At 45.8% G+C, this 22,497-nt stretch overlaps 1 protein-coding gene across 1 annotated transcript in view; it reads left to right on the top strand.

Annotated features, from left to right (window-relative positions):
• MTO1 (mitochondrial tRNA translation optimization 1) overlaps positions 1–22,497 on the top strand; it is a 342,142-nt gene that overhangs the window by 68,348 nt on the left and 251,297 nt on the right. Inside the window, exons 3-5 of the mRNA XM_086932362.1 lie at positions 8,229–8,428; positions 15,174–15,291; positions 15,414–15,703. Coding sequence (XP_086788488.1) covers positions 8,229–8,428; positions 15,174–15,291; positions 15,414–15,703 — 608 coding nt within the window. The remainder of the gene's footprint in view (positions 1–8,228; positions 8,429–15,173; positions 15,292–15,413; positions 15,704–22,497) is intronic.

The following is a 22,497-nucleotide window of genomic DNA, read 5'->3' as shown; positions in this document are numbered from 1 at the left end:
GTATTCTTCAAAGAGCCACAAACATAAATGAAAAGACCCCTATACACCTTAGACGTAAGGAGAGCTTTAATGCCCTATCTGCAAGAACCAAAAGACTTTCGCTAGGTAAACCTATCGTTTGTCTTTTGCGCAAAAGCAAGCAAGGGTTCTCCAGTATCAAAAGGAAGCATCTCACAATGGATTGTGACAATAATACAAACCTGCTAAGTAGGCACAGGGAAGACACTACCCTCATGTCCAACAGCACATTCAACAAGTCAGAGGGGCTCAACTTTAGTGTTCCTAGCAAATGTACACATAGGCACAATCTGCGCTGCAGCAACCTGGACTTCACATACATTTGCAAAACATTACTGTGTGGACATTCGAATGAACAAGGAAGCACAGGTGGGACAAAAAGTACTTCAGCACCTGTTTGCAAATTCTTCCTAATTTCATCCCAACCGAATGAAGGGATGCTGCACAGCATGTGAATCCAGAAAAGCATTAATGCTGCAAAACGAAATGGTTACTTGCCAGTAGCAGTAGTTTGCAACTTGAAGAGTTTTCTGAGTTCATATACAACCCACCTCCCTCCCCAGAAATGGGAAGCAATGCAGTCAGGTGTGAAAAGGAAAAAATAAGAAGAAATCCAAACTCAGAAAATAAATCAGAAGTTTGCGACTATGCACAAGATCATACTGGGCGCTGTCCGACGTCATATATGGGATGGACATACCACTAAATGGTTGTGGATGCCCACGAAAACAAGCATTTACAATGCAATGGTTTCGCCTTTGGAAAAGTTAGAGCTATTGGCATTGCTCATGACTTTTTTTTTTTTTACTTATAAATAAATGGAATTGTTATTTACATTGCCAACAGCTCACACAGCCCACACAGCACACACAGCTCTCACAGCCCTCACAGCTCTCACAGCCCTCACAGCCCACACAGCCCTCACAGCCCACACAGCCCTCACAGCCCACACAGCCCACACAGCTCTCACAGCCCACACAGCTCTCACAGCCCACACAGCTCTCACAGCCCTCACAGCCCTCACAGTCCACACAGCCCTCACAGCCCTCACAGCCCTCACAGCTCTCACAGCCCTCACAGCCCACACAGCTCTCACAGCCCACACAGCTCTCACAGCCCACACAGCTCTCACAGCCCACACAGCTCTCATAGCCCACACAGCTCTCACAGCCCACACAGCTCTCACAGCCCACACAGCTCTCACAGCCCGCACAGCTCTCACAGCCCACACAGCTCTCAAAGCCCACATAGCTCTCACAGCCCACACAGCTCTCACAGCTCTCACAGCCCACACAGCTCTCACAGCCCATACAGCTCTCACAGCTCTCACAGCCCTCACAGCCCACACAGCACACAGCTCTCACAGCCCACACAGCCCACACAGCCCACGCAGCTCACACAGCCCTCACAGCCCACACAGCCCTCACAGCCCTCACAGCCCACACAGCTCTCACAGCCCACACAGCTCTCACAGCCCACACAGCTCTCACAGCCCACACAGCTCTCACAGCTCTCACAGCCCACACAGCACACACAGCTCTCACCGCCCACACAGCTCTCACAGCCCTCACAGCCCACACAGCCCTCACAGCTCTCACAGCCCAAACAGCTCTCACAGCCCACACAGCTCTCATAGCCCACACAGCTCTCATAGCCCACACAGCTCTCACAGCCCACACAGCTCTCACAGCCCACACCGCCCTCACAGCTCTCACAGCCCACACAGCCCACACAGCTCTCACAGCACACAGCTCTCACAGCCCACACAGCTTCTGCAGTTGATAAGTGTAAGCAGGCGCACTTGTGTGCACCCTGTGGGTGCAGTTAAATGGCAGCTGCGGGCCTGGAATAGCATAGCACCTGGCTGCCATCCGCAGGGCGCCTTCCTTCCACGAGCTAGTATTTCCGTTTGTTTCATATTGCATTTAGAATTACCCAAATTGCATACACTCGTGTCTCTCTTCGTCTGGCACAATCGGAAATGTTTACAATTTCGTTGATAGGACCTTCTTTAGATTTGACAATCCTTCCGGAAAAATTACCCAGCCTTGTAAAAGGCAAGTTCTCCTTTACTGTCAATATAAACAAACATTAGAAAGTGGTGCGGGAACGGGCACACAGAGAGCGGGAGGGGGGGGGCAGGAGCGGGAGGGGGCACACGGAGAGCGGGAGGGGGGGCAGGGGCGGGAACGGGCACACGGAGAGCAGGAGGGGGGAACGGGATAAAAACACAATTTTAAAAAAATGCTGCTTACCTGAGCATTGAGCAGGGGAAACAGTGGTCGACGGGCCCCGGCGCCATCTTTTGCGGAATGAGAAAACACGCCCTGACAGAAAAAAAAAAAACAACACGCCCACCGCCCTTGCTGCATGATTAAGAGTATTCATAAAGGAAACTCAAAAACTACGTCTAGAATAATAATAAGGGACATTAAAATCACATAAGACGGGTCTTGATAGGCACGATAAGAAACTTCTTTCAAGACCAACCTCTCAGAGGTGCCCCGGAACCACGAGCACCAAACATATAAAATGATCCAGATAGAAAATCAGCAGGGTTACTGCATGCGTCCTAGTATAAAAGACAACATCCTTTTATAAATATTGCTGTATAAATGCTTACACCATTAGTAAACGAAATAATGCACTGCACTTCATGCTTACTGATTTGTATTTTATCTCTTGCTTCCCAACGGTACAGCGCTCTGACACTCTGGCAGCTAGATAGCGCTATATAAACATACATATAGAAATAGACGAGCCTTTTTCATGTGGCAAAAAAATTAAAGTGCAGCATCCCGAATGGAGCTAATTACTTCCATTCTTCGGAGTCCGGGTGGGCGCAGCTGTGTCTTTGTGCTTCCCACAGGCCATGCGTCGGATACAGATGTGGCATCATCCGATGCTGTGCTGGCTCCGGCTTCTCTTCCTCGGATCTTGATTCTGAATCATTTCTGCTCCACAAGTGAAAACAGACAATTGACGGTGCGTGTTCATCTGTTGTGCGGGCTGATTGCGGCGCTGCTTCCGCAGTTGATAAGTGTAAGCAGGCGCACTTGTGTGCACCCTGTGGGTGCAGTTAAATGGCAGCTGCGAGCCTGGAATAGCATTGCACCTGGCTGCCATCCGCAGTGCGCCTTCCCTTCAAGGAGCTAGTATTTCCGTTTATTTTATATTGCATTTAGAATTACCCAAATTGCATACACTCGTGTCTCTCTTCGTCTGGCACAATCGGAAATGTTTACAATTTCGTTGATAGGACCTTCTTTAGATTTGACAATCCTTCCGGAAAAATTACCCAGCCTTGTAAAAGGCAAGTTCTCCTTTACTGTCAATATAAACAAGCATTAGAAAGTGGTGCGGGAACGGGCACACAGAGAGCGGGAGGGGGGGCAGGGGCGGGAACAGGCACATGGAGAGCGGGAGGGGGGCAGGGGCAGGGGCGGGAACGGGCACACGGAGAGCGGGAGGGGGGAACGGGATAAAAACACAATTTTAAAAAAATGCTGCTTACCTGAGCATTGAGCAGGGGAAACAGTGGTCGACGGGCCCCGGCGCCATCTTCGGCGGAATGAGAAAACACGCCCTGGCAGAAAAAAAAAAAACAACACGCCCACCGCCGAGATGACGCGCACAGAGGGGCGGAGAGGGAAAAAAATGCAGAACGCCCCCGAATCTGGTCCGGCCTTGACGGACAGATCCGGCTCCCAATGGCTAGCCTCCATTTATGGAGCTAGCTAATGGGAGCCGGGGGACGTTCCTGTAGCCCTTATAGTAAACAATAGATTTCGCCTGCGCCGAAAAGCTGCGCAGAGCGCAGCCTTCGGCAAGGCGAAACCTAAAAAGGAAAAGAGGAGACAGTTCCGGACCCAACCACTAGATGGCAGACAAATGCACAGCATTTTAATCCAGAAAATTCTTCAAGCTGCAAAACTACTCTGTCTGTTAAGTAACCATTTAGTTTCCATTGGGGTAGGCAACACTTTATGCTGTGGCACGGCCAGCAACATGAGTTGTTTGTGTATAAGAAACACAGGCACTTTTTTAGGCCCATTGAGTAGCGCCCAGTGATTATCTAGGAGCTCATCTGAAGGTTGAGTGAAATCTCATGTAGGAAGAGAAGTAGTGGAACTTGAAACGCCACTACTCTGTGGGAGGGGAAAACTTGAACGACTACCAGAGAATTTAGCAAGGGTATCTGCTACACCAAGTATTACTTGTTTTAGTTTGCTTTCCTCAGCTCTTAAAGTTTGATACGGTCAACTGCCTCGTCGAGTAGAAGGGTTGGAGCAATGCATTGTGATATCGGGGATATCTGGCAGTGAAGCTGGAATCACACTTTGGAGTCGGGGTATTGGAGTAGGTCCCAGCTAAAGTGCTTCAAACCTATTGGAGCACTCTACATTTGGAATAGCTCAGCATACTCAATTACTTCTTGTAGATCGAAGGGAGTTGGGCCCTCTTTGAGCTGTGAAGAGTTGATGTTAGGAACGGCTTTGGATGGCTTTGGCTTTCTCTTGAATATTTCTGCCACCTTTTCCCCTCCAGGCTCTCTGTCATTGCAGTCATTCCTGGGTGCGCCAGTTTTCAGGATACTACACCTCCTAAATTAAGGTGTTAATGGGTCAGATGTACGTAATTCTTATTTTGCATTTTCTAAATAGCAATTCCACGCACATTCCACTCACATTAAACAATGTATCTTTAAATGCATTTTTTACTTTGCACATGGTTGCCATCAACTTTGAATCAATGGTGATAACATTTCCTAAAAGCCTAATTCCAGGGATGTGGAATTTGATAAAATATCTACTTGTCCATGGGATAGGTTGCTTCATAAATCTGCTTGTCCTGTAACAAAATCCACATGTCCCTTTGGTGCCATGTAGTGCAGTGACACATTATGGCAGCAATCCTATTATTAAGGAGCTCTGATAATAACTTCTCTGATTATGTCCAAGCTCATACCATAGTAGGATTTGATTACTAGCAATTCCCTTATATTGCCGTAGATCTACATACTGGGGCCGGAGGTAGTGGTAACCAATAGTTCCCCATTTGGAATGCCCTTCTAAGTCCGTGCAAACCTACAAACTTGCATGTTTTATGGGTTTCATCAGCTCGCCTCTAATAATTTCCAATACAGAGAAAGGTTGAAAATTATCTCCTGACAAGGGCAAAAGTAAAACTTCTTCCAGAGTTGGGGAAAACAATTGATTGGTGGGAGAGTGAACTTGTTTCCACTCAACAGATTTTCACATGAGCAAATCTACACATGCATATTTGTTCATGCTTAAAGTGCAGTTCACAAATCTTTTCTAGGAGTATGATTTTCTGACCTACTTTTGTAAATTCTCTGAATTCATGAAAGCCTTTAAGCACTAATGTAAGGAAATACCATGGGTGGACTTAAGTGACTTTCATTAAGAATTCGGCCCCTATTTAGGTCTGGCGTTACCCAAGAACTTTTGGTTTTATTATAATTCTCTCTCTCTCTTTACAGGATGGCTTCACTGTGAGTGGCTGCATTCTGATCTTTTACAAAGAGCATATTGGCACCCAAAGTAGTTTTGTTCAGTGCCAGGAACTACTGTGGCAATTTGTGGTTTTTGTTCAAATCTGTTTTTATTGTGAACACAGCGATAAGCCTGCAACCTCATGCTGAGGCCGGCCGCGCATATACGAACTCGTGGGCTTGTACCACCTAGGGCTGGTAAGAAGCGTTAACACAGCGCCTTGCCTAGAACCCCGCAAGGGGGCCGGCCGCGTGGCTGAAGGGTGGAGGGCGCAGAGGTTGGCCTCGTGCGGATGCTGTGCTGCTACACGAGGGAGGCGCATAGTGAATAGCTGATTGTAGTGTCACAGAAATTTAAGGCCCAACAGGGCTCAACTGCCCCGTAGTGAGGCGAAAGCCAGAGCGGCAAGTAGGTAAAAAAGGGAAAAAGTCAGAGGATAGCCAATCAGAGAGGAAAGGGGGTTAGGGAGAAGGTGCGGCAGCTTCGTGTGTCTGGTCAGGGGGCAGAGTGTGAGAGGACTTACGTGGTTGCAACAGCGCTTGCGGGAAGAGCGGTGGTCAGGGGCAAAGTCTGGTGGGGTCTGCGGGGATTAGGGCGTCATCAAAGAGAATTTGTGGTTTTGAAACCAAAAATATTGTTTGCTTTTGCCAATGTTTTGGTATAATGATGACGGTCCGGCAGCTCCAACAAAAATAAAGTCTCACAAAAACCAAAAAACCATGTCGAAACAAGACACGCATTGCCAAAACCAAAAGGCTGACTAACTATGTCACACTTATTGGCTATGCCAATGTTTGTTTATTTTCATGTTGCCTGTAATTCTGTTTAAACTGGTTATACTGATTTTCCGTTATGACTATTTTTGGAAATACTAGCATGCATCAACATATTTTACTAAATGATGCTTCAAAGAAATGGCACCTAAAATTTCACAGTAGTTAAGAAAAAGTTTTTTTCCTACTTGCATTTTTTTTAAGAACATTTTATTTTGAAATCACAGAATCATCAATCTTGCTTTCAATCTTTTGCATAAATTTGCATCTAATCAGAGAGCATTCTGGAGTCATTATACGAAGCCTCATATTGTTAAACTTTGCAAACGTGTGTACACATTTTTATACTTAAACCACTGTTGGTAGTGCCGTCTGACCTTCCATTTCTTTAGAGTGCTCACCGTAATATTAAAGGCTTTGTTTATCTGGGTGTCTTGGCCCATACAGGGTGCTTGGATGGTGATGGGAGGGGGAACCTGAATGCCCCCCTGTCCCTGCTGGCTCCCTGCCCCATGCAGGAACCGCACCCCCCCCCCCCCCCCCCCCAGCATTCAGGGAGCTGCTAAATACACGGCAGGGAAACAGATGAAAACTCCGCTCCCAGCAAGCGGGAGCAGTTTGTTAGCTACTGCTTGCCGGGAGCAATGTTAGTGTTTGCTCTCACTTGGTGGCAGCTGTCACAACTCCCACCAAAGGAAAGCAAACTGCTATTTCCTGAGGTTAGGCACCTTCGGGAGATAGCGGGAGCCGGCTCCGGGGGATGGTCGTACCCCGGGCCATAAATGGCTCCAGTAGGGGGCCACAGTAGCCCTCTCTTTGTTTTGCATGGTCAGTCTAGGGGTTGCCGGGGAACCGTGCAGACCCCCTCAATATTGTTTAATGTAGCCCTGAGGAAGAGGTTGTCCCTGGGGGGAGTGGGGGGGGGGGGGGGGGGTTATGCATTGCCACATATACGTATATGTAGCCTCGGGGAGGTGGTGGTCACCAGGGCATAAAAATGCCCCTGGAAGGGGATAACATGCGCCTCCTTTATTATTATTATAAAAATATGCATGCCCTCAGTACCTGGCCCACCTGTGGGCATCATTAAAAACCAGCACAGGAGACAAGAATAGTTTTTTTTATTTTTCACGGTGAATTAAAAAATGCGTTTTTGCCCTGGCAGGGTCCCAGGGGGACCTCAAGACCAAGGCTACAGGGTTAGGGTATCCAGCGCCTTTTCTTTTTTTGCTGTTTTTTTGGGGGGGGGGGGCTCAGCTGCAGCAGAGTCCCAAAATGGCTTTCAACACCTCTGGTTGAAGTGTTGGCACCCAATCAGAGCTCTCCAGATTTCTGCAATAGCTTGTCATTATTCCTGAAGGCTTCACAGTCCTAGATAAAAAAAATTGGATTTCCTTTAATCTCTTAAAAACAATTGAACAAATTTACACAAAATAACAAAAAGTGGGGTTTCTAGCTGAAAAAAAATCCTTTTTGCCAAATTTCGTGTAATTCCGTCCAGCGGTTCGGGTTGTAGGCGTGTCTTAAAATCTCTATGGGAAGTAACATGGAAAAAAACGCACTTATTTTTAATTGCCCCATTTTTCTCTGACCCCGCAGATCTATGACTATTGGGGAGGGGTACCATTACACTGATTTCAATGAATTAAGGGAGGCATTTGCCTAGTGGCTCTCCACGTTAGGATTTAGTTGGATGATGACAAGTCCTATAAATTGGTGTTTGGACTGTAAAGCCATTGCGAAGGGAAATCTACTGGGCCAAATTACCCAGCCATCAAATATTATCTCGTTTTGCAGCTGTGATCCCCCATTCCTTGTTTAGTTTGAGTGGTTTTTTGGGTGGGTGTGCTGTATCCTCATGATAGGCAGAGGTGCTGAATATCTTTAACATGTTATAACTGCTCCTTTTTTACCCTTGCAGGTCAGATGTCCTGTAACCCTTCATTTGGGGGCATCGGGAAGGGGCACCTTATGCGGGAGGTGGATGCTCTAGATGGACTGTGTGCCAGAATCTGCGACCAATCTGGTATTCACTACAAGGTTCTCAATCGGTGTAAGGGTCCAGCAGTATGGGGGCTTCGAGCACAAATCGACAGGAAACTCTACAAGAAGAACATGCAGGTTAGTGCAAAAGGAGACAGAAGATGGAAATTGATGTAAATCTAGCTCTGGAGTCAACACCTACATACTTGTCATTTTGGAGGCTGTAGCTAGGGTATGTTGTGCAGTTTTGCATGTAATGCCTGCAGTTTAGTGTCCACATCTGAAGTCTTGCATTCTGTGTCCAGATTTATACGGCACATCAGGATTCACATCTACCAGTCACATCTTGCCCACCTCTTAAAGTTTGAGCCAGATCGGAATAATTCTTAAGTAAAGCAGTCTCATACATCAGCTTGCCACGCCAAATGACAGTTGTTTTCTCTTGGCTTTATCAGCAGCATTCAACATGGTATACCACATATTCTTTCTTTCACTCTTGCTTCTTTTGGGGTAACTTTTATTGTGCTTTCATTGTGTCTTTTTGACTGCTCTAGCTTGGGCTGACCTGAAACCCCCCCCTCCTCCTTCCTATTTTTGGAGTATCCCAAGGCTCTGTCCTTGGCTCACTCCTTTTTTGTATCCACCCTACTCCTCTTGCCTTTGCTATCTCCTTTGGTCTTTTCTGATAGATTTTATACTGATAGTTCTCAAATCCTTGTCTTTTTCTGCACACTTAACCCCTTGTTGAACAAGATCTCAAATTGTATCTTCTCCATACAAACTTGTTGTGTTCACGTTCATTCTACATGAACCCTCTTACAACTAAGATTATCTTTCTCCCCCAGCTTCTTCTCATTTCATCTGACACACCCATTGTGTATTACAGTTCCAACAACTTTCCGTTCTCAGTCGCCCAATGTTTACAATCTCACCTCATTTTCCTGTTATTTCTTTGATGTGCCATTTCCCACAATACAATATGTACAAAATGTCTCACTTCCTATCCATGCTGTGAAGCTGCTAATCTCTGTTTGTGTTCTTTCTTAACTACTGTTCGTAGCAGGACATTTTCATTGCTTTTCTCCTATTTTCCCAAGTATTGTTATTCCCTTCCTCTTTGCCCTATCTGCCCTGCTTTTTACTCTTTGTTTTCTTTTCTAAAGGTACATTATGTATATACCACTGTGCTTTTATAAGTAATCTTACTCCTGATGTCCTCCTATGTATTTTCAAATGTTTCTTTTTGTATCACCTTGTATTTGTTTATTGCTTTGGTGTAAGCTTTGCAGTAGATCAATAAAAGCCACCATCATTAATACTTTAAATGTTCATTCACAGATTGGTTGATAAATGTGTAAATCTCCCCTGAGCTATCTTGTACCCACATCGAAAGCTTCACACCGTTTTCCTACCAAACCGTTGCGTGTCCATTGTTGTCACCTTTAATCTCTTTGCAGCCTTTATTACAGTCTTTAATGCGGTTAGTCAAGTTTAGGCATAGCTAGTGTTTCTTTCTCCATATTATCATAATATCATGCAGACGTTGTGTTCTCTGTCCTGCTGCTCTTCTATTCCAATTTTGTTTTTTAAATTAGGTTTTGCATGTGATAACAGAATAAATAATAAAAGTCGAGCAGTAACTCCTCATTACACCCAACCATCATAGATGGCAGATCAAATGGACAACACAGGTCACACATTCAATTGTTCTCAATCAGTGCCTTAGTGCTCATCAGATTCAGTACCTGCAACATGTTATAGCGGTACAGAGCCCATACATCTCTGGGGCAGGATGATTCAGGGCGATTTTTTTTTATTATAGCTCAAATTATTTGTTGCAGTATGTAATCTCCAACATCTATTGTTTCGTCATTGCGACACGTCCCTGCCCCCTTATTGTGACCCATCCCTACTCCTGTCACTCACTATACTGGCTAGTAGCAAGGCAAGGGATATAAATTGACAGTAAGAATAGGGAATCCTCTGCACCCAGCCCAGCAGGCCTACCAATGCAGATGTTTGTCAAGGAACCACTGTAATTTCTTGGAGACTATCTTGCAGGCTTCTGACAGTTTATGGTTAGTCCAGACAGACCACTTGGCACCAGAACTGATAAATCCACGAACAGCTTTGCACCAGAACTGATAAATCCATTAACAGCTCGAGGCTTGCCCGCATAGGGCACACCTTGAGTCTTCCTCAGTCCCCACTTATGAAGTGTTGGTGTCGTGTAATATACCATGTTAACGTACTGTAGTGGATTCATTGTAGTCGACTGCTGGGCAGAAGATCTGTTTGTGCACAGCAATACTCCCAAATGTCATCTTTCAACTGGCCTAGATTTGTCTCCCATCCTTCTCTTGCAAAGCTATCCCTGGTAGGCCTATCAGCTTGTGCTGCCCTTTATTGCAGTGTGATGAGCTTTTTGGTGGTCCCATTGCTCACTGTGATTTCTATTGGTTTGAAACTGTCAGGTTCTCATGGGAAATTTAGCTGCAGTTTTTTACTCATCGATTTTAGTTAAAGTATATGAGTCTATTAAGAGGGGTAACCGTCAATTTTGTCCGGAAGTCCTTCATGGTTAGAAATTCACCTTGTGGGTATAAATTGTCCCCATGTTGTGATGTGAAGTCTCTGAATTTGAGACTGTGCTACCTGTTCAAATGTTGCAGGAAATGGTGGGTGGGCATGCGGTGGGCATGCAGAGTACATAATATTTTGAGTTTTCCTTTATTCTGAGGCTCTCCCACGCCATAGTTGTACAAATCTCTATTTGTATTTCTATGATCACATTGTTCAATCACATACATAATGCGGTTTGTAAGGTAGTACGATCTGCAATATCTTCTCGATAAAGATGTGAGATGATGATTATGGGGCAAAAATGCGCATGTTGGGCTTGGGCGCATTAACAATATAGCTCCATATTAGTAGCGGTAAATCAAACCTCTATGATAGGATTATTGCACGGTGTCCCAAACTATTCAAATTATTTTCCTGACCCAGGCAAGTCTAACTAGAAGGGAGGTTAGTGTTTTGAAGAAATATCCTCTCAGCCACATGGGAATGTTTATAAAGTAGTAAAGAAACTTCAGGAGGATTACCATTTTTACGAGCCTGATCCTACCAGCCGTCGTTAATGGGAGCTTTAGCCATCAGTTTATTTGATCTTCTAATGCAGAAATCACCCTGCCATAGTTCACGGAAATTATTTCCTTCATATTTAGGCTTATCCATATCCCAAGGTATTTGATGAGGATATCACAACACTCCAAAAGATATTCAGTGTCAAATGTAGATGTTAACCTCATTAGAGGGATAAAGGCAGGCTTCTGACAGTTTATGGTTAGTCCAGACAGACCACCAAATCTGATAAACTCTTGTTAGACAGGATCGAGGTTTGTCTGCGGATCTCTAACATAATGTCATCTGGATACATAGATATTAGGAGGGGATCTGTCCTGAAAACTCCATGTGCACTGTGTGTAATGTTGTCTGAGTTAAGCTGCCATAGGGCTCCACAGTACGCACAAATAGTTGGGGGGACAGGGTACAGGGGGCAACCCTGTCTAGTTCCTTGTGCGATAAGGATCGGTAAAGAGAGCCCTTTTTTCATTTATTGGCTAGCCGTCTGAAAACTGTATTCCAGTTTAACCAGGGCTAAAAACAATGGGAGTACTCCCAAGCCGCTGAAAGTCATCCTGAGAGAGCTCCACTCCAGCGAGTCAAATGCTTTTGTAGCATCTAATAGTATTGCAGCGGCTCGGGTTTTTGTGTCAATTTGATGTAAAATGGCAAATATGGCCCTGAGGTTGTGCATGGTAGATCTCTATGGGACAATGCCCGGCTGATCTGGCAAAAACAGCATGGGGAGAAACAGTACCAGTTTGTTGGCGACGGCTTCAGCTAGTATTTTTATACTTCAATTTATAAGTGACAAATGCCGATTGGATTTACATTGATTGCCTGGTTTAAAGGGCTTTAGAAGCGTGATTATTATAGCCTCACACATGATCGGTGGCAGGTGGCCAATTTCCAGCGCCTTTCCATACACCACCAGTTACCAATAGGTATGTATATGAATTGTACATTTTGACCAGCAAGCCGTTCGAGCCAGGCACATTGACATTGGGCAGACTCGGATGGATTCTTTTATTTCATCAATCGTGAGTGGGAGAAACAGAAATTTGCGTTGAGCTGCACTTAGCCACACAAGTGTTTTATAAGTATTAAAGTACTTGTGCTCGGGTGCCCCCACATCTAGAGGCATAGATGTCACTAGAAAAGTAGTGGAGCACCTCTTGTATGTCTGCAGCCTTGTAATGTGTGTCCATCCTTGTGCATGATTAGAGGGATGTCATTCGTGTCTCAAGGTTTTTGAATAATGGCAGCTAGCGCTTTCTCGGGTCTCTCGTCCTCTGCATATGCGTGTACCTGGGCATATTTGCCTAGGTAATTGACCTCGCTTTCCCTGAGTTTGTAATATTCTGTACTACAGTGTTTTAGTTTTTCCATGTACTGGGTACCATCATTGCTTGTTAATTTCCCCTCTAGCTCTTTTATCTTTGTTTCTAATGTTTTCATGTGTTGCTGTAGTGTCTGAAGTACCCCATGTTGTCTTTGTAATGTTATGCAGATTTGTAGAATGCAAAATCACACGGGAGAGTATGCTGGCCTAGCCAAACAGTGCGTACACATTCAGTCTATCCAAACAGTGACCCCTTAGAACCACTTTGAAAGCCTCCCAAAGTATAGCCAGAGTGTTTTGTTACTGACCCTTTGTTTTCCATGAAATCGTTTTGTATGTTGCCCGTTATTTCATCCTGAAAACAGATATCCAGATGCACCCTCGACGACAGGTGCCATAGTCTTGTGCCCTGGGACACATTAAGCAATGTAATGTCAAGTGCCAGAGTGATCAGAGAGCATGCAAGCTTGGTGAATCACAGCCCTCATCCAGGAGCTAACATCATCGATGTGAGCCAATAATCTAATCTGGACCACATTTTGTAGACTGCTGAGTGAAATGTTCCTTCCCCTATACCAGGGTGTCTGTGTCACCAGACATCTACCAACATGTGATCCCCAGTGATAGTAATGATGACTTCACTGGCAGCAGAGCGCTCCCTAGATGTAGCATACAATCTATTTATTGAGGGGCTTAGCGTAGTTAAAATCCCCGCCCCAGATAACTGACTTGGGTACCAGCTCCTTAATCTTCCCCATAGGGCGCATAAGATATCCGAGTCATCCATGTTTGGGCCATGCACATTCACCATGGTGACATGTTTGGAGTGAAACGCGTCCTGCATTATGACATATGTGTTGTTAATTACTGTACGGATCAGGCGGCATGGAATACCCTGCCTGACGAAGATTGCTACCCCGTAGCATAGTTTGAATGTGGTGACATGACACATAGGGGCAGATGTATCAACATCCGTGTTTGCGATTCTCAAAAAGCGATTTTTTGAGAAATACTATTTGAGAAGTGCAAAATTAGATGTTTGTAATAAATCGCAATTTATTTAGCGATTTCTTAGTTTTCCTTAATTGCGAATCGCAAATTGCGAAATAGCAATTAAGGAATACTTTCCCATTCATTTCTGTGGGCCAGGAGGCCCATAGGAATGAATGGGAAGTTATTCTCAATTTGCGATTCGCAATTTGAGAATCGCAAATTGAGAATAATTTCAAGGGTGTCATAAGGACACCCTGATGCACCCCTGAAATTTACATGTGTGCCACATGGCACCTTCACAAATGGCAAAAAGTGCATTTGTGAAAGAAATCGCAAATTACCACCAACTTCAAGTTGGTGGTAATTTGCGATTTCTTAATTGGAAATCGCACAACTTGGGTGCTTCATAGATGGCATTTAAGGAATCGCAATTTGCGATTCCTTAAATGCTGACGCAAAATTAAGGAATCGCAAATTTTGCGATTTCTTAATTTTACGATGCAATTTCAATCATACATCGCATTTTCAGTTTTTCAGTCGCAAACACTGCTTTTTTGCGAATCGCAGCGTTTGCTACTACAAAACGGTTGATACATATGCCCCATAGTCCTTTCCATTTCTGTAATACACATGTCGACTTGAGGCTGGAGGTGGGTTTTTTTTTAAAATACATCTACATTCTGTGGTGCAGGTATGCTTGCACCATCATCACCTTTCTGAGGTTATTTAGCCCTTGTACATTCCATGTAAGAACTTTGCAGGGTCGATCCCACAGCTCCTTTCTTTGTTCATCGATCTTGTGGTGGCTGTTTTCCTACCACGATCATTGCGAATGGGTTGATGCCACTTCTGCAGTCCCGGCCCAGCCAGCCTCATCTGCAACACTGCCATGCTGTGCATCACGCGGTTGGCCCTCATGGCCCAAATGAGTCTCTTCCGTACCACCCCACTCCTTGGTGCTGATTACCTCTATTTACCCCCCACCCCATCCCCCCTTGGGTTGCCCATATTTATCACAAACATGTCCTCACAACCCTTAAATCTGCTATTGTTGCACAAGATCTAGTTCACGTAAACTCCTGTTCTTTCATTTAAATACCTTCGCTTTGATCTAAAAGGTGCCACTAACCTGAGCATGTTCATGAAAATTCACCTCCATGAACAAAGTCCCTCATTCTCCTGTGCCCAAGGTCAGTATCCCGTTGGGTGTAACATAAACCCTTCATGGACTTAAATGTTTAATGTTTGGTGTAACTCATGCTATTGTCTTTACGGTTTTGCATTCATCCTTCTGTCCTAAAAGCTCCTCAAACAAATGCAAGCAGAAATCTGTCTTCCTGTGTGAGAGGCAAGGGTGTTAGTGTGCCAGATGCACTTCATCTTATAGTGGTTGGTGTAACTTTTGAAATGTATTCTCTTTAGAAAGAAATCCTGAGCATCCCGAATCTCAAAGTTCAAGAAGGCTCTGTAGAGGATCTTCTCATTTCCGAACCAGAACCACAGCTTCCAGGAAAATACAGAGTCACAGGAGTCATTCTGGGTATGCTTTAAACCACTTTCTGTGCTGAGACCCCTTTTCACTTTTCTGTGTGCTGGCCTCTTTAATCAAAGTATCTTTTTGAAAAGTTATAGTACAGTGTTATATTGTTTTTCATGATACAGCTGACGGAAGCCTCATTGAAGCGGGCAGCGTGGTCCTGACTAATGGCACTTTCCTTCGTGGGATGGTTGGAATTGGCCTGGCACAACACCCGGCTGGACGTATGGGAGAACAGCCCTCACTTGGACTGGCTCATACCCTGGAGAACTTAGGATTCACTGTGGGGAGACTAAAAACTGGGACCCCACCGCGCATTGCTAAGGACTCTATAGACTTTAGTGTCCTGGAAAGGCACACTGCTGACAACCCCCCAGTTCCATTCAGTTTCCTGAGCGACTCGGTGTGGATTCAGGTAGGAGACATTGCTGATAAGCACTTATTTCGATAGTTGTAAGTCTACACATAAGGTGAACCTGTGAGAATGTCAACAACGACACATCTTGTAAGAAAAGCAAGGTGGACTCTGTGGGTGGGTGTTGAAATTGCAGAAATTAAATTGTTGAAATCTGTGATTTTAGACTTTGTAGTGGGCTACTCAACCAGTTCTGATAGAGTGTGATTGGATGCACAGATTGATGAGTGGTCACTTGGAGCAGTGGGTCCTGTGTGAGAGGGCAATTGCACAAAAACAGGCATTTAGTGTGCACTGGTGCAGATGTTCCTACATGTGAGAGAACAGTGGCACAGAGGTTCCAGTATTTAGGGAACAGTGGCAGCATGTGTTCTTTGTGTGGAGAGCGAAGCAGTGGTTCAGACGCTTCCTTTTCGGTTATGGGGCAGTGAAAGGGGTCTTTTGTGGAACTATAGGAGGCTTAGAATCCTCTGTGGGAGGGTGCAAAAGAACAGGGATTTTGGGAGTAAGAGCAGTGGCACAGGATTCTACGCATGCGGGTGTGAAGTAGAGGCTCCTGTTTGTGGGAGGGAGATGTGGCCTCTAGTATAGGTGAAAGCATTGGCTTTCCCTGACAAATGTGACGAACTGTGGTGCGTCTGCCCCGCTTTGAGCATTCAATCCCCTTCTCAGCCCCCTTAATAAAACCCTCCATTATAACTACTTTAAGGTTCCCAACAAATGATTTGTATTTGGTAAATGTGAGCACACACTTTTCTTTTGTGGGGTAAGTGACAAAAGCACAGAGTGTCGCATGTATACCCTGCCCTCCAACTTCGTTAATAGGTGTAAAAAAACAAAAGGAAATCAAGCCGATGTAATTGCTGCATTCAGTTTCACATTGTGAGACCCAAAATAAAATTCTTATAGGATTTTTTAAGCTGCACTCAATTTTCTCATTGTGTAGAATACCAAAAGCCACCTCTAGCCTACTTATTCATATGCATATCACTTTAACGATCCTCTTCAAATCATATTCCAAAATATTTACTGGATCACGAAGGCCTGCTTCAGCTGGAACGAAGTGTGATAAAACGTGTTGGCTGACTGGTGGTGAACTTGTATTGAAGGAGTTTCACAATGTAATATACAAGGTCAGAGGTACCCCTTAAAAAATAATTTGCATGGTCTGGGAGAAAAGGGGAAATCAGAATGCAATAATATCTAAAGAACCTCCCACTCAACCAACAATTATTTTCTCAATGGCTAAATATAGCTCACACAGGCTATCTATCCCTTTGTGGTAGATATGACTAAAGACAGCAACCGTTCATTAGTTCATATTTTTGATTTATCTTGTTGATCTTCTGTTGTGATTTTATTTTACTAGTTATAAACATTTTTTTCTATTTTGATTTTTTTTAAATTGAGAAATCTTTTTATGTTTTTATTTACAGTGCAAAACATGCATAATTAAAAAAAAGTATAAGAAATTTTCTTAAAATGTACAGTTAAAGCATAATTGTGCAATATTAAACATACATGTTGTCATGTTAAAGTTCAACCCCTTCCATAGTCATAAGTGAACTAACCTCACAGTCACCACATCCCAATCATACACATTCACACATCACAACCATACATTTCCAGCTTGAATAACTTTCACAAATGAACTCATGGGGAGAATCCTTCTTTATTTTCCACGGTTTTGGTGCCAGCTGGAAAATGATCAGGTCAACGCACGTTTCAGTGGATTATTGAACTTGAGTCCACCTTCATTAGGACCACACAATTCCATTAAAATAGAGCAGCTGAGGTTGTAAAGGGGAGTCTTTCTTTGCACTTCTAATTACTTCCTTGATAGAGCAGTAGTCGCTTTTAAATACTTTAAAGAAATGTTGATAGGGCACTTTAAACTGATTTTGATCCCTTTGTATTTTTAGACTCCCCTTTACAACCTCAGCTGCTCTAATCTTATGAAATTGAGTGGTCCCGATGAATGTGGACTCAAGTTTAATAATTCACTGAAACGTGCATTGACCTGATCATTTTCCAGCTGGCACCAAAACCGTGGAAATTAAAGGATTCTCCCCATAAGTTCATTTGTGAAAGTTATTCAAGCTAAGAACACAGAAATATTTCTCAATTTAAAAAAATTCAAAATGGAAAAAATTGTTTATAACTAGTAAAATAAAATCACAACAGAAGATCAACAAGATCAAAAAAAATATGAACTAATGAACTGTTGCTGTCTTTAGTCATATCTACCACAAAGGCGTAGCCCTTATGAGCTATATTTAACCATTGAGAAAATAATTGTTGGTTGAGTGGGAGGGTCTATATATATTATTGCGTTTCACAACTTTTTCTAACTTTGGATAAATATTGTAATTCTTTTTTAATATGATTTGAAGGGGACTGTTACAATACTATACATATAAATGAAATAAACTAGCTAGGGATTTGTTAGTATTCTGTATAATGAGAAAATGTTCGGCAAGCCCAAGAAATGAGTAAGACTTTTGGTATATTATATTGGTTAATCAGCAATAGGATGTAAACACCACTTTGCAAAGACGTTATGGGGCTGGGAGCTTTTCTCATAGACTGTTTCGGAATGATAGAGGATCAAGGATATTTTAGACGTGGGTAACCACTAAAATTGACCATTCGTGGTAGAACTTAAAGCATATTTTCCTGGGGATTAGGATACTTATTAATATTGTTGGCCTAGAAATAAAGGTCTTGAGGATATTCTTACAGGAATTCTTTTGTTGGAAATATTCATTTGTTCAGTCAGGAGTAAGAATATTTATGATGATAGTAATGTCCATGGTGAAGACTATTGATTACATGGTAAATGCATTGCATGTTTTATAATGGACAATGAGAATTTGCCTAGCCTTGGTGCTGGTAAGTTCCAATTCTATTAAGGACTCGGAGGCGAGGATTATGCCTTACTTCCTTCGCTTTATTGCCAACACAGCAGCAAGAAAAAAACACAAACAACTACATTTCCCATGAACATAAGGGAAAGAAAAAAGAAACATAATGGCAGTCCTTTGTCGCTCTCCGCACTCCGGCAACTCCCATCATGCTCCGCAGCTGCTTCCTCCTCTTCTTTCTTCACGCGAAGCTCATGCTCCATCCAACTCATGAATCTTGCTTATTACCGTCATTCCCTGCAAAATACGCAGTGTCAGACATCGAGCAGCCACTAACAAGTGCAAAATACATGCCAAGAGATTTGCAGGTACAAGCAGTATATCGGAGAATAACTTCAAAATGCATTACTTACATTCCGTACGGGGAGGGTCCACTTCCCTCAAGTCACTGGGGGGGGGATAATCCTCGCCTCCGAGTCCTTAATAGAATTGGAACTTACCAGCACCAAGGCTAGGCAAATTCTCATTCCATGGCAGGACCGGAGGCTTCGGATTATGCCAGTTCAAAGCTTGTCGACCACTAACCGGGCAACATCCAGCACTGGCTTAAAATAAAACCTCTTGAAAGTGGAATCTGAGGACCAATCGGCCGCCCTCATCAGATCCTCCAATCGAGCCCCAAGGGCAAACGCTTTAGAGGCCATCGCCCCTCTCGCAGAATGGGCACCAAACTGTTTGGTATCAATCCCCGCCTCCTGCATCACCCAACGCACCCACCTGGCGATAGTCGGGGAAGAAACTGCCTTGTACGGTTTACGTAGGGCAATAAGCAATTGTCTCTCGCCCGGAGGACGAGTATCTTCAGTCAAGCTCTCATAAGCACGGAGGCACTGTGCCACACACAGTTTAGGGGAGTCCTGAAAGGCCGGGTACGAGATCACTCTCGAAAGGGATTTGGTCCGCCTGCTGACAGTAAAAGACACTCCGTCAGGAGAGAAAACTCTAGCTGTGATGTCCAATGCTCGCACATCCGAGACTCGCCTGCAAGACACCAAACACAGCAGCATAGCCAGTTTAGCCGTGAGTTCTTTACGAGACAAAAAACGATTCGGCTGCCAGGATAAAAACAGGTTCAAAACCCTGTTCACGTCCCAGAGGACGGAATAGCGTGGCTCCGGAGGTAACGAGAGGTGAATTCCTCTCAAAAGCCGACACACCAAGGGATGTTCTCCAACCGGGGAACCCTGAACCAGGTCATGACCGGCCGAGATAGCTGAACGGAAAGTATTCACTGACCGGTAGGCCAAGCCGTCCTCCGCTAATCCCGCTAAGAAGTTCAACACTTGCACTACATCTGCCCCCACGGGATCAAGACCCCATCGCATACACCAGCGGCGCCATCGATGCCAAGCAGACCGGTATCTCCTGGTCGTGCTATCGGCCCACGCTTTGGAGAGTAAGTCTTCTGCCATTCCCGAAAGGCCTGGGAGCGTCCAGCGACGCCGGGGATCCGCCAAGCCATCAGACGCAGGGACCCCTCCTGCACTAACCTGTGGGGAAGCCCCTCCGGACTGAGTAGAACATGTGGAGAGTGGGGGAGTAGGATTGGAGAATCCCAGGAAAGTTCCAGAAGAACCGGAAACCACACTTGAGACCTCCACCAAGGGGTGATCAGAACCACCTCCGCCAACTGACGGCGTAGCAACGCTGATACACGCGTTATCATTGAAAAGGGGGGAAACGCATACCCCTGCTCCTTCGACCAATCCTGAAGGAAAGCATCCGTCGCCTCCACCAGAGGGTCCGGTCGCCAACTGAAGTACCTCGGAAGCTGGTAGTCCAGTCGCGATGCGAACAGGTCCACCGAGAAGGGGCTCCATCTGTCCCCAACCAAGAGAACACAAGAGGATCCAACTTCCACACACTGGCGTCTAACAGGTGCCGGGAGTGCCGATCGGCCACTTCGTTCTGTCGACCCGGCAAGTATTCTGCTGTGACCGACTCCTGACGGTCCAGGCAAAAAGTCCAAAAGTCCTTGGCAAGGTCCGCTAGGACCTTGGACCTGGTGCCTCCCAGGTGGTTGATATACCGAACCGCCGATATGTTGTCCATTCAAAGTAGGACACAAGACTGAACTCTGTCTTTTGTCCAGCATTGGACCGCAAAAGAGCCTGCTAGCAACTCCAAACAGTTGATATGCAATGACTGCTCGAGCGCCGACCAGGCTCCCCCTGTGGAAAAATCTCCGCACCTGGCCACCCAGCCAGAGCGACTGGCGTCGGACTCGATAACCATGTCCGGAGCGGAGCCGAAGATCGCACTGCCATTCCAGGCTTCCATGTGCGTAAGCCACCCCTGCATCTCGTCCCGCACTTCCTCCGATAACGGAATAATTTGTGAGTAGGTCACCACCCGCCGGAGGTGATACGCCTTCAGGCGTTGCATAGCCCAATAATGAAGGGGACCTGGGAAGATGGCCTGAATCGACGAGGAGAGGAGACCCACCACCCGCGCCAAAAGGCGCAGCGAGGTGTGAGACTTCGCCAGCGTCTGACGCAACTCGTGCCTGATCTTCGCCATCTTCAGAGCGGGAAGGCTCAGTGTAGCGTCCACTGAATTGACCGTGAACCCCAAGAAGGTGGCGCACTGGGTGGGAACCAGAAGCGACTTCTTCTCGTTGATGACGAAACCCAGACTCTGGAGAAGGTTGACCGACATCTAAAGCTAGGACGAGAGGCGCTCTGGACACTGGTCCATGAAGGGCATGTTGCCCAGGTAAACGATCATCCGAACACCCCGAGCTTGCAAGGCCTCGCAATACTTTTGTGAAGCACCACGGCGCCGAGGAGAGCCCGAAAGGTAGAGTGGTAAACTCGTAAACCTGACCTGCCCATGCGAACTGAAGGAAACGACGGTGAGGAGGAAAAACGGGCACCGTCAAATAGGTTTCTTTCTAGTCGAGTCTGACCATCCAATCTGACGGTCGCAAAACGTCCCTCAGAAGGTGGATTCCCTCCATCTTGAAATGGCGGTAGACCAGCCATTTGTTGAATTTCTTCAACTTGATGACTGGGCGACGGCCCCCATCGACCTTGTCGACCAAGAACAGATTGCTGAGAAAAACCCCCTGGGTGCTCTCGCGTGCAACAATCGCCCCTTTTTGGAGGAGGGCGGACACCTCGTCGCGTACTAATTCTGCGTCGCGCTTCGAAAAGACAATGGGACGGGGACGCTGAGGCTGATGAGGACGGCCATGAAACTCCAACTGGAAGCCCTAGGCCGTCTGCAGCACCCAAGCGTCGCTGGTCAGGGATGCCCATGCGGGGAGAAACTGCGCCAAATGCCCCCCAACCCGCAAACTCGCTGAAGGCAGCACACTCACCTCTACCAACATTCAGTTGCTGTCTCCTTTTGCCTCCTCCACGGCCACAAAACTGCTGGCCCCGGGTGGGGTAAAAGTTGTTGAAACGGGCATTATCTTGGGCGCGCCCACGGCCGGAGCCTTGACCCCGATCAGAGGGGTTGCCGCGGCCGAACGAGCGGCCCCTGCCACGTCCAGCCCCCTCAAAAACCCGAGGGGCAAACACTTTCCTAATGTTGGACTGCGCCCGGTCCAACGAGGTGAAGGTTGCGACAAACTTTCTGAGTTCTTTAATGAAAGGGTCCCCGAACAGACCCCCCTGGGCCACAGGTCCGGCCTCTGACGAAGTGAGGTCACCCAACTTAGGGTCGATCTTGATGAGCAGGGACCTCCTCTTCTCCGTTGAGAGGGCACAATTTGCATTCCCCAGGAAGACGATGGCCCGTTGGGCCCAGTTGGACAGGACCTCCGGGGAAATCTGGTCGCCTGTAACCTTTGCCTCCTCTGCCATGTCCAGTATTTTAGTCAGAGGGCCCACCGCGTCCAGCAACTCGTCCTGGCAGGTGCGC

This window comes from Lissotriton vulgaris, chromosome 7 (assembly GCF_964263255.1).
Source record: "Lissotriton vulgaris chromosome 7, aLisVul1.2, whole genome shotgun sequence".
In the NCBI taxonomy this organism is placed as follows: domain Eukaryota; kingdom Metazoa; phylum Chordata; class Amphibia; order Caudata; family Salamandridae; genus Lissotriton; species Lissotriton vulgaris.
The sequence above is the reverse complement of the archived record's forward strand: the minus strand, read 5'-3'. Positions and strand labels throughout refer to the sequence as shown.